This window comes from Heptranchias perlo, chromosome 9 (genome assembly GCF_035084215.1).
Source record: "Heptranchias perlo isolate sHepPer1 chromosome 9, sHepPer1.hap1, whole genome shotgun sequence".
Lineage (NCBI taxonomy): Eukaryota > Metazoa > Chordata > Chondrichthyes > Hexanchiformes > Hexanchidae > Heptranchias > Heptranchias perlo.
This window is the reverse complement of record NC_090333.1, coordinates 86,516,602-86,529,676: the sequence shown is the minus strand read 5'-3', so window position 1 is coordinate 86,529,676 and position 13,075 is coordinate 86,516,602. Positions and strand designations below refer to the sequence as shown.

At 48.1% G+C, this 13,075-nt stretch overlaps 1 protein-coding gene across 1 annotated transcript in view; it reads right to left on the bottom strand.

Annotated features, from left to right (window-relative positions):
• Window positions 1-2,154: 2,154 nt before the first annotated feature.
• tnr (tenascin R (restrictin, janusin)) overlaps window positions 2,155-13,075 on the bottom strand; it is a 349,786-nt gene continuing 338,865 nt past the window's right edge. Inside the window, exon 21 of the mRNA XM_067989625.1 lies at window positions 2,155-2,274. Within this exon, the coding sequence (XP_067845726.1) occupies window positions 2,155-2,274 (120 nt within the window). The remainder of the gene's footprint in view (window positions 2,275-13,075) is intronic.

Genomic DNA, 13,075 nt, shown 5'->3' with positions numbered 1-13,075 from the left:
CCTCAATCCCACTTACCCACCTTCTCACCCTGTCCCTCAATCCCACCCACCCACCTTCTCACCCTCTCCCTCAATCCCACCCACCCACCTTCTCACCCTCTCCCTCAATCCCACCCACCCACCTTCTCACCCTCTCCCTCAATCCCACCTACCCACCTTCTCACCCTATCCCTCAATCCCACCCACCCACCTTCTCACCCTATCCCTCAATCCCACCCACCCACCTTCTCACCCTATCCCTCAATCCCTCCTACCCACCTTCTCACCCTATCCCTCAATCCCACCCACCCACCTTCTCACCCTCTCCCTCGATCCCACCCACGCACCTTCTCACCCTATCCCTCAATCCCACCTACCCACCTTCTCACCCTCTCCCTCAATCCCACCCACCCACCTTCTCACCCTATCCCTCAATCCCACCTTCTCACCCTCTCCCTCAATCCCACCTACCCACCTTCTCACCCTATCCCTCAATCCCACCCACCCACCTTCTCACCCTATCCCTCAATCCCACCTACCCACCTTCTCACCCTCTCCCTCAATCCCTCCTACCCACCTTCTCACCCTATCCCTCAATCCCACCCACCCACCTTCTCACCCTATCCCTCAATCCCACCTACCCACCTTCTCACCCTATCCCTCAATCCCACCTACCCACCTTCTCACCCTATCCCTCAATCCCACTTACCCACCTTCTCACCCTGTCCCTCAATCCCACCCACCCACCTTCTCACCCTCTCCCTCAATCCCACCCACCCACCTTCTCACCCTCTCCCTCAATCCCACCCACCCACCTTCTCACCCTCTCCCTCAATCCCACCTACCCACCTTCTCACCCTATCCCTCAATCCCACCTTCTCACCCTATTCCTCAATCCCACCTACCCACCTTCTCACCCTATCCCTCAATCCCTCCTACCCACCTTCTCACCCTCTCCCTCAATCCCACCCACCCACCTTCTCACCCTCTCCCTCAATCCCACCCACCCACCTTCTCACCCTCTCCCTCAATCCCACCTACCCACCTTCTCACCCTATCCCTCAATCCCACCTCCCCCATCTTGCTCCAGATACCAGCTACATGCTGTCGAGTCCCTTTATCTTCCAGTTCCTTGTGCTTTCCTCATGACTTTTTCTCACGACCCAGCCATGTTCCGGACACTTGTACCCCTCTTCCTCAGCTCCCTAATTCTTAACTCCTTTCTGTACCATTTCTTCCCCAAGCTTGCCATTGCTCTTGAATCAAACACAAACCTTGAATGAATGTCCTCGCTCCCGGTTCCCCACATTGTCCCATGCGGTCTCTATCGCTCTATTGTGAAGGTGGTGACCTTTGCTGTTTCGAACAGAAAATCATGGAACGTAAATCATTGGGGGAGGATGAAGCAGGGAGGCATTAAACAGAGGCCCAGCTTCTCTCAACCCTCAACACTCAGCCCTCCATCAGCTGCCTTTTGTTCTTTGCAGTGACTTTATGGTGATCTAAACCATAACCAGAGGAGACAGACTGAAGGGGATCGGCTGGAGAACCAGAGGGGAGATGAGGAGAATTTGTTTTTTACACAGCGAGTTGTGATGATCTGGAATTCACGGCCTGAAAGGGCGGTGGAAGCAGATTCAATAATAACTTTCAAAAGGGAATTGGATAAATACTTGAAGGTGAAAAAATTGCAGGGCTCTGGGGAAAGAGCGAGGGAATGGGACTAATGGGATAGGTCTTTCAAAGAGCCAGCACAGGAACGATGGGCCGAATGGCCTCTTCTTGTGCTGTAAGATTCTCTGATTAAAAAAGAAGGAAACAAGTGTCTGTTTGTACCGGCAGGGTTGACGATTGTGGTCCAGCGTGTGATTGCTGGACTATACACGTGTACAGTGATCCACGTCACAGAATGAGAGAAAGACAAACTCTACAAGAAACCTGGAAAACAAAAAGCCGTGCAGAACATGAACAAACGTCTCGGGAAATAATCGCCACCACCACGAGTTCAGCTCAACAGGAGGGCAATTCGTCAGCAAAGTTTTGGTCTGGTCCCCATGGTTGCCAAGGAAATAAAAAGGGGCAGGTTTTAATGTCTGTCAGTCTTTGGATGAGAAGCAGCTCTGACTGCATTCAATTACACAGAACCACCAGCTCCTCTCCAGACCGCGGCCCCCGTTATAAAAACACTGACATCCTGCCTCTCCGCTCAATCACTCGGAAACTATAGGGCCGTATCTTCATCTCAACGAACGGAATGGAGAGTTCGTGGCCTTTCCAGTGGTACCAGTTTATACCCTGAAAAGGCAAGAGGGGAAAATCAGACAGGTCACCAAATCAACTCAACAATCAGACAGGTCACCAAATCAACTCAACAATCAGACAGGTCACCAAATCAACTCAACAATCAGACAGGTCACCAAATCAACTCAACAATCAGACAAGACAATGATCCAATAAAATCAGAGAGGGCATCAAACAGAACACAGAAACCAGCTCAAATCATCACCCAGGGAACACCACCCAACTATCAGAGGGGGCAATAAAACCAGCCCATCAGAGGGGGCATTAAAACCAGCCCAACCACCAGGGGGGGGGGCATTAAAACCAGCCCAACCATCAGAGGGGAATTAAAACCAGCCCAACCATCAGAGGGGAATTAAAACCAGCCCAACCATCAGAGGGGAATTAAAACCAGCCCAACTATCAGAGGGGAATTAAAACCAGCCCAACCATCAGAGGGGAATTAAAACCAGCCCAACTATCAGAGGGGAATTAAAACCAGCCCAACTATCAGAGGGGAATTAAAACCAGCCCAACTATCAGAGGGGAATTAAAACCAGCCCAACTATCAGAGGGGAATTAAAACCAGCCCAACTATCAGAGGGGAATTAAAACCAGCCCAACTATCAGTGGGGAATTAAAACCAGCCCAACCATCAGAGGGGGCAATAAAACCAGCCCAACCATCAGAGGGGGCAATAAAACCAGCCCAACCATCAGAGGGGGAATTAAAACCAGCCCAACCACCAGAGGGGAATTAAAACCAGTCTGTCCCTTTGTCTGAGGTTGGAACACTGTGTCTGTTACTTACAGTCTGTCTGAGGTTGGAACACTGTGTCTCTCCCTTACAGTCTGTCTGAGGTTGGAACACTGTGTCTGTCCCTTACAGTCTGTCTGAGGTTGGAACACTGTGTCTGTCCCTTACAGTCTGTCTGAGGTTAGAACACTGTGTCTGTTCCTTACAGTCTGTCTGAGGTTAGAACACTGTGTCTGTTCCTTACAGCCTGTCTGAGGTTGGAACACTGTGTCTGTCCCTCACAGTCTGTCTGAGGTTAGAACACTGTGTCTCTCCCCTACAGTCTGTCTGAAGTTAGAACACTGTGTCTCTCCCTTACAGTCAGTCTGAGGTTGGAACACTGTGTCTCTCCCTTACAGTCAGTCTGAGGTTGGAACACTGTGTCTCTCCCTTACAGTCTGTCTGAGGTTAGAACACTGTGTCTGTTCCTTACAGTCTGTCTGAGGTTGGAACACTGTGTCTGTTCCTTACAGTCTGTCTGAGGTTGGAACACTGTGTCTGTTCCTTACAGTCTGTCTGAGGTTGGAACACTGTGTCTGTCCCTTACAGTCTGTCTGAGGTTAGAACACTGTGTCTGTTCCTTACAGTCTGTCTGAGGTTAGAACACTGTGTCTGTCCCTTACAGTCTGTCTGAGGTTAGAACACTGTGTCTGTTCCTTACAGTCTGTCTGAGGTTGGAACACTGTGTCTGTCCCTTACAGTCTGTCTGAGGTTGGAACACTGTGTCTGTTCCTTACAGTCTGTCTGAGGTTGGAACACTGTGTCTGTTCCTTACAGTCTGTCTGAGGTTGGAACACTGTGTCTGTTCCTTACAGTCTGTCTGAGGTTGGAACACTGTGTCTGTCCCTTACAGTCTGTCTGAGGTTAGAACACTGTGTCTGTTCCTTACAGTCTGTCTGAGGTTAGAACACTGTGTCTGTCCCTTACAGTCTGTCTGAGGTTAGAACACTGTGTCTGTTCCTTACAGTCTGTCTGAGGTTGGAACACTGTGTCTGTTCCTTACAGTCTGTCTGAGGTTGGAACACTGTGTCTGTTCCTTACAGTCTGTCTGAGGTTGGAACACTGTGTCTGTCCCTTACAGTCTGTCTGAGGTTGGAACACTGTGTCTGTTCCTTACAGTCTGTCTGAGGTTGGAACACTGTGTCTGTCCCTTACAGTCTGTCTGAGGTTAGAACACTGTGTCTGTTCCTTACAGTCTGTCTGAGGTTGGAACACTGTGTCTGTTCCTTACAGTCTGTCTGAGGTTGGAACACTGTGTCTGTCCCTTACAGTCTGTCTGAGGTTAGAACACTGTGTCTGTTCCTTACAGTCTGTCTGAGGTTAGAACACTGTGTCTGTTCCTTACAGTCTGTCTGAGGTTAGAACACTGTGTCTGTCCCTTACAGTCTGTCTGAGGTTGGAACACTGTGTCTGTTCCTTACAGTCTGTCTGAGGTTAGAACACTGTGTCTGTTCCTTACAGTCTGTCTGAGGTTAGAACACTGTGTCTGTCCCTTACAGTCTGTTTGAGGTTGGAACACTGTGTCTGTTCCTTACAGTCTGTCTGAGGTTGGAACACTGTGTCTGTTCCTTACAGTCTGTCTGAGGTTGGAACACTGTGTCTGTCCCTTACAGTCTGTCTGAGGTTGGAACACTGTGTCTGTCCCTTACAGTCTGTCTGAGGTTAGAACACTGTGTCTGTCCCTTACAGTCTGTCTGAGGTTGGAACACTGTGTCTGTTCCTTACAGTCTGTCTGAGGTTAGAACACTGTGTCTGTCCCTTACAGTCTGTCTGAGGTTGGAACACTGTGTCTGTCCCTTACAGTCTGTCTGAGGTTGGAACACTGTGTCTGTTCCTTACAGTCTGTCTGAGGTTGGAACACTGTGTCTGTTCCTTACAGTCTGTCTGAGGTTGGAACACTGTGTCTGTCCCTTACAGTCTGTCTGAGGTTGGAACACTGTGTCTGTCCCTTACAGTCTGTCTGAGGTTGGAACACTGTGTCTGTTCCTTACAGTCTGTCTGAGGTTAGAACACTGTGTCTGTCCCTTACAGTCTGTCTGAGGTTGGAACACTGTGTCTGTCCCTTACAGTCTGTCTGAGGTTGGAACACTGTGTCTGTTCCTTACAGTCTGTCTGAGGTTGGAACACTGTGTCTGTTCCTTACAGTCTGTCTGAGGTTGGAACACTGTGTCTGTTCCTTACAGTCTGTCTGAGGTTGGAACACTGTGTCTGTTCCTTACAGTCTGTCTGAGGTTGGAACACTGTGTCTGTTCCTTACAGTCGGTGAGCGGCGGCAAAGAGCGAGACCAGAGCGGGGATAAAAACAGCGCGGAGAGAGTGAGAGTTCAGTCGCTGAGCGGCGGGAGAGAGCGAGTCCAGAGTGGGGATATAAACAGCGCGGAGAGAGCGAGACCAGAGCGGGGATATAAACAGCGCGGAGAGAGCGAGACCAGAGTGGGGATATAAACAGCGCGGAGAGAGTGAGAGTTCAGTCGGTGAGCGGCGGGAGAGAGCGAGACCAGAGTGGGGATATAAACAGCGCGGAGAGAGCGAGAGTCCAGTCGGTGAGCGGCGGGAGAGAGCGAGACCAGAGCGGGGATATAAACAGCGCGGAGAGAGTGAGACCAGAGCGGGGATATAAACAGTGCGGAGAGAGCGAGACCAGAGCGGGGATATAAACAGTGTGGAGAGAGTGAGACCAGAGCGGGGATATAAACAGTGTGGAGAGAGTGAGACCAGAGCGGGGATATAAACAGCGCGGAGAGAGCGAGACCAGAGCGGGGATATAAACAGTGCGGAGAGAGCGAGACCAGAGCGGGGATATAAACAGTGCGGAGAGAGCGAGACCAGAGCGGGGATATAAACAGCGCGGAGAGAGCGAGACCAGAGCGGGGATATAAACAGTGCGGAGAGAGTGAGACCAGAGCGGGGATATAAACAGCGCGGAGAGAGCGAGACCAGAGCGGGGATATAAACAGTGCGGAGAGAGCGAGACCAGAGCTTACTCTGAGAGCGAGACTCTGAGACCAGCGGCAGAGTTCAGGGTGACGTCACCAGTCAGAAAGTGACGCGGCACAGGGGAGGCAGCTGATTGGTGAGTAGGTTCAGGTGAGTATTTCCACCATTTTACTGTAAGTAAAGTAATAAGAAAGGGAAGATCTGCAGGTTTTATAGCAGATAGTGTTTTTTTTTTAGTGAACCTAGGTCCCTAGTATAGTTAACATTTTCTAATTTCAACGTAATTTAAAAGGGGTAACTAAGCTAAGGCAAGTCATGGCAGCAGACCTCGCACCCGTGATATGCTCCTCCTGCAAGATGTGGGAAGTCATGGACACGACCAGTGTCCCTGCCGACCATGTGTGCGGGAAGTGTGTCCACCTGCAGCTACTGACCGATCGTATCTCGCAGCTGGAGCTGCGGGTGGACTCACTGTGGAGCATCCGCGATGCAGAGAAACTCGTGGATAGCACGTTTAGCGAGTTGGTCACACCGCAGGTAAAGGGTATACAGGCAGGAAGTGAATGGGTGACCACCAGGAAGAGTAAGAGATGCAGGCAGGTAGTGCAGGGGTCCCCTGTGTCCATCCCCCTCTCAAACAGATATGCCACTTTGGATGCTGTTGGGGGGATGACTTATCAGGGGAAGGCAGCAGCAGCCAACTTCCTGGCACCACGGGTAGCTCTGCTGCACAGGCTGGGAGGAAAAAGAGTGGCAGAGCTATAGTGATCGGGGACTCAATTGTAAGGGGAATAGACAGGCGTTTCTGCGGCCGCAACCGAGACTCCAGGATGGTATGTTGCCTCCCTGGTGCAAGGATCAAGGACGTCTCGGAGCGGCTGCAGGACATTTTGGAGGGGGAGGGCGAACAGCCAGCTGTCGTGGTGCACATAGGCACCAACGATATAGGCAAAAAAGGGGATGAGGTCCTAAAAGCAGAATATAGGGAGTTCGGAGGTAAATTAAAAAATAGGACCTCAAAGGTAGTAATCTCAGGATTGCTGCCAGTGCCACGTGCTAGTCAGAGTAGAAATAGGAGGATATTTCAAATGAATACGTGGCTAGAGGAATGGTGCAAGGGGGAGGGATTCAAATTCCTGGGACACTGGAAACGGTTCTGGGGGAGGTGGGACCAGTACAAACCGGACGGTCTGCACCTGGGCAGGGCCGGGACCGCTGTCCTAGGAGGAGTGTTTGCTAGTGCTGTTGGGGAGGGTTTAAACTAAAGTGGCAGGGGGTTGGGAACCTGAGCAGGGAGAGAGAGGAAAGCGTAACAGGAAGGGACAGAAGGTATGGAGTAATAGGTAAAGTGTTAAAAAAGGAAAAAGCAGGAACTAAGCGTCACAAAACAGATTTGAAAGTTCTTTATCTGAATGCACGTAGCATTCGTAACAAAATGGACGAGTTAACGGCACAAATAACGACGTATGGGTATGATCTTGTGGCCATTACAGAAACATGGCTGCAGGGTGACAACGACTGGGAATTAAATATGCCAGGGTATTTAACAATCAGGAAGGACAGGCAGGAAGGAAGGGGAGGTGGGGTGGCTATGTTAATAAAGGAAGGAATCACTGTAATACAGATAGATGATATTGGGACAAAGCATCAAGATAATGAAACAGTTTGGGTGGAGATAAGGAATAATAAGGGGAAAAAAATACTAGTGGGCGTAGTATATAGGCCTCCTAATAGTTGCAACTCTGCTGGAAGAAGTATTAATCAGGAAATAGTCGGGGCATGTAATAAGGGAACAGCTATAATTATGGGGGATTTTAATTATCATATTAACTGGACAAATCAAATTGGGCAGAGCAGCCTTGAGGACGAGTTCATTGAGTGCATCAGGGATGGATTTCTTGAGCAGTATGTAACTGATCCTACAAGGGGGCAGGCAACCTTGGACCTGGTCCTGTGTAATGAGTCAGGATTAATTAATAATGTCCTAGTTAAGGATCCCCTTGGAACGAGCAACCACAACATGGTTGAATTCCATATCCAATTAGAGGGTGAGAAGGTTGGTTCTCAAACAAGCGTACTGAGCTTGAATAAAGGAGACTATGATGGTATGAGAGCGGAATTGATTAAAGTGGACTGGGAAAATAGATTAAAGGGTAAGACGGTACATGAGCAGTAGTGTTCATTTAGGGAGTTATTTTACAACTTTCAAAATAAATATATTCCACTGAGGAAAAAAGGGTGTAAAAGAAATGACAGCCACCCGTGGCTAAGTAAAGAAATCAAGGATAGTATCCGACTAAAAACAAGGACATATAAGGTAGCCAAACTTAGTGGGAGGATAGAAGATTGGGAATTCTTCAAAAGACAGCAAAAAGTAACTAAAGGATTGATTAAGAAAGCGAAGTTAGATTATGAAAAGAAATTAGCAAAAAATATAAAAACAGACAGCAAGAGTTTCTATAGTTATATAAAAAGAAAAAGGGTGGCTAAGGCAAACATAGGTCCCTTAGAGGATGAGACCGGGAAATTAATGGTGGGAAACATGGAGATGGCAAAAATGCTGAACAAATATTTTGTTTCAGTCTTTACAGTAGAGGACACTAAGAATATCCCAACACTGGACAAACAGGGGACTCTACGGGGGGAGGAGCTAAATACGATTAAAATCACTCAGGAGATGGTACTCAGTAAAATAATGGGACTCAAAGCGGATAAATCCCCTGGACCTGATGGCTTCCATCCTAGGGTCTTGAGGGAAGTGGCAGTAGGGATTGTGGATGCTTTGGTGATAGTTTTCCAAAATTCCCTGGACTCAGGAGAGGTCCCGGCAGATTGGAAAACTGCTAATGTAACACCGTTATTTAAAAAGGGTAGTAGGCAGAAGGCTGGAAATTATAGACCAGTTAGCTTAACATCTGTGGTGGGTAAAATTTTGGAGTCTATTATTAAGGAGACAGTAACGGAACATTTAGATAAGCATAATTTAATAGGACAAAGTCAGCATGGCTTTACAAAGGGGAAGTCATGTCTGACAAATTTGCTTGAGTTCTTTGAGGATATAACGAACAGGGTGGATAAAGGGGAACCAGTGGACATAGTGTATTTAGACTTCCAGAAGGCATTCGACAAGGTGCCACATAAAAGATTATTACTTAAGATAAAAATCACAGGATTGGGGGTAATATTCTGGCATGGGTGGAGGATTGGTTATCGAACAGGAAGCAGAGAGTTGGGATAAATGGTTCATTTTCGGACTGGCAACCAGCAACCAGTGGTGTTCCACAGGGGTCGGTGCTGGGTCCCCAACTCTTTACAATCTATATTAACGATTTGGAGGAGGGGACCGAGTGCAACATATCAAAATTTGCAGATGATACAAAGATGGGAGGGAAAGTAGAGAGTGAGGAGGACATAAAAAACCTGCAAGGGGATATAGACAGGCTGGGTGAGTGGGCGGAGATTTGGCAGATGCAATATAATATTGGAAAATGTGAGGTTATGCACTTTGGCAGGAAAAATCAGAGAGCAAGTTATTTTCTTAATGGCGAGAGACTGGAAAGTACTGCAGTACAAAGGGATCTGGGGGTCCTTGTGCAAGAAAATCAAAAGTTGGTATGCAGGTGCAGCAGGTGATCAAGAAAGCCAACGGAATGTTGGCTTTTATTGCTAGGGGGATAGAATATAAAAACAGGGAGGTATTGCTGCAGTTATATAAGGTATTGGTGAGACCGCACCTGGAATACTGCATACAGTTTTGGTCTCCAGACTTAAGAAAAGACATACTTGCTCTAGAGGCAGTACAAAGAAGGTTCACTCGGTTAATCCCGGGGATGAGGGGGCGGACATATGAGGAGAGGTTGAGTAGATTGGGACTCTACTCATTGGAGTTCAGAAGAATGAGAGGCGATCTTATTGAAACATATAAGATTGTGAAGGGTCTTGATCGGGTGGATGCAGTAAGGATGTTCCCAAAGATGGGTGAAACTAGAACTAGGGGGCATAATCTTAGAATAAGGGGCTGCTCTTTCAAAACTGAGATGAGGAGAAACTTCTTCACTCAGAGGGTGGTAGGTCTGTGGAATTTGCTGCCCCAGGAAGCTGTGGAAGCTACATCATTAGATAAATTTAAAACAGAAATAGACAGTTTCCTAGAAGTAAAGGGAATTAGGGGTTATGGGGAGCGGGCAGGAAATTGGACATGAAGCTGAGTTCGGATCAGTCAATGCCCTGTGGGTGGCGGAGAGGGCCCAGGGGCTGTGTGGCCGGGTCCTGCTCCTACTTCTTGTGTTCTTTAGATTTGTGGTTAGGATCAGATCAGCCATGATCTTATTGAATGGCGGAGCAGGCTCGAGGGGCCGATTGGCCTACTCCTGCTCCAATTTCTTATGTTCTTATGTTCTTATGGAACACTGTGTCTGTTCCTTACAGTCTGTCTGAGGTTGGAACACTGTGTCTGTTCCTTACAGTCTGTCTGAGGTTAGAACACTGTGTCTGTTCCTTACAGTCTGTCTGAGGTTGGAACACTGTGTCTGTCCCTTACAGTCTGTCTGAGGTTAGAACACTGTGTCTGTCCCTTACAGTCTGTCTGAGGTTGGAACACTGTGTCTGTCCCTTACAGTCTGTCTGAGGTTGGAACACTGTGTCTGTTCCTTACAGTCTGTCTGAGGTTGGAACACTGTGTCTGTTCCTTACAGTCTGTCTGAGGTTAGAACACTGTGTCTGTTCCTTACAGTCTGTCTGAGGTTAGAACACTGTGTCTGTTCCTTACAGTCTGTCTGAGGTTGGAACACTGTGTCTGTCCCTTCCAGTCTGTCTGAGGTTGGAACACTGTGTCTGTTCCTTACAGTCTGTCTGAGGTTGGAACACTGTGTCTGTCCCTTACAGTCTGTCTGAGGTTGGAACACTGTGTCTGTTCCTTACAGTCTGTCTGAGGTTGGAACACTGTGTCTGTTCCTTACAGTCTGTCTGAGGTTAGAACACTGTGTCTGTTCCTTACAGTCTGTCTGAGGTTGGAACACTGTGTCTGTCCCTTCCAGTCTGTCTGAGGTTGGAACACTGTGTCTGTTCCTTACAGTCTGTCTGAGGTTAGAACACTGTGTCTGTTCCTTACAGTCTGTCTGAGGCTGGAACACTGTGTCTGTTCCTTACAGTCTGTCTGAGGCTGGAACACTGTGTCTGTTCCTTACAGTCTGTCTGAGGTTAGAACACTGTGTCTGTTCCTTACAGTCTGTCTGAGGTTGGAACACTGTGTCTGTCCCTTCCAGTCTGTCTGAGGTTAGAACACTGTGTCTGTCCCTTACAGTCTGTCTGAGGTTAGAACACTGTGTCTAGGAGGCTGAGGGAAGTAAGGGTGGAAATTGCGGAGGTACTGGCCATAATCTTCCAAACATCCGTAGATACGGGGGTGGTGCCAGAGGACTGGAGAATTGCAAATGTTACACCCTTGTTCAAAAAAGGGTGTAAGGATAAACCCAGCAACTACAGGCCAGTCAGTTTAACCTCAGTGGTGGGGTAACTTTTTGAAACGATAATCCGGGACAGAATTAACAGTCACTTGGACGAGTGTGGATTGATTAGGGAAAGCCAGCACGGATTTGTTAAAGGCAAATCGTGTTTAACTAACCTGATGGAGTTTTTTGATGAGGTAACAGAGAGGGTCGATGAGGGCAATGCAGTTGATGTTGTGTATATGGATTTTCAAAAAGCGTTTGATAAAGTGCCACATGGTAGGGTTATCATCAAGATTGTGGCCCATGGAATAAAGGGGGCAGTAGCAACATGGATACAGAATTGGCTAAGGGACAGGAAACAGAGAGTAGTGGTGAACGGTTGTTTTTCGGACTGGAGGGAGGTGTACAGTGGTGTTCCCCAGGGGTCGGTGCTGGGACCACTGCTTTTCTTGATATATATTAATGACTTGGACTTGGGTGTACAGGGCACAATTTCAAAATTTGCAGATGACACAAAACTTGGAAGGGTAGTGAACAGTGAGGAGGATAGTGATAGACTTCAAGAGGATATAGACAGGCTGGTGGAATGGGCGGACACGTGGCAGATGAAATTTAACGCAGAAAAATGTGAAGTGATACATTTCAGTTGGAAGAATGAGGAGAGGCAATATAAACTAGAGGGTACAACTCTAAAAGGGGTGCAGAAACAGAGAGATCTGGGGGTATATGTGCACAAATTGCTGAAGGTGGCAGGGCAGGTTGAGAAAGCGGTTAAAAAAGCATACGGGATCCTGGGCTTTATAAATAGAGGCACAGAGTACAAAAGTATGGAAGTCATGATGAACCTTTATAAAACACTGGTTCGGCCACAACTGGAGTATTGTGTCCAGTTCTGGGCACCGCACTTTAGGAAAGATGTGAAGGCCTTAGAGAGGGTGCAGAAGAGATTTACTAGAATGATTCCAGGGATGAGGGACTTTAGTTCCGTGGATAGACTGGAGAAGCTGGGGTTGTTCTCCTTCGAACAGAGACGGTTGCGAGGAGATTTGATCGAGGTATTCAAAATCATGAAGGGTCCAGACAGAGTAGATAGAGAGAAACTATTCCCATTGGCGGAAGGGTCAAGAACCAGAGGACACAGATTTAAGGTGATTGGCAAAAGAACCAAAGGTGACATGAGGAAAAACTTTTTTACACAGCGAGTGGTTAGGATCTGGAATGCACTGCCCGAGGGGGTGGTGGAGGCAGATTCAATCATGGCCTTCAGAAGGGAACTGGATAAGTGCTTGAAAGGAAAAAAATTGCAGGGCTACGGGGATAGGGCGGGGGAGTGGGACTCGCTGGATTGATCGTGCAGAGAGCCGGCGCGGACTTGATGGGCCGAATGGCCTCCTTCCATGCTGTAACTTCTCTATGATTCTACCAGTCTGTCTGAGGTTGGAAGACAGTGTCTGTTCCTTATAGGTCTGTCCGAGGTCGGAACATTATGTCTGCCCATTAGCAGCCTGTCTGATTTTGGAACAGTCTGTCTGTTCCTTACAAATCTGTCTGAGGTTTTTTTTATTTGTTCATGGGATGTGGGCGTCGCTGGCGAGGCCGGCATTTATTGCCCATCCCTAATTGCCCTTGAGAAG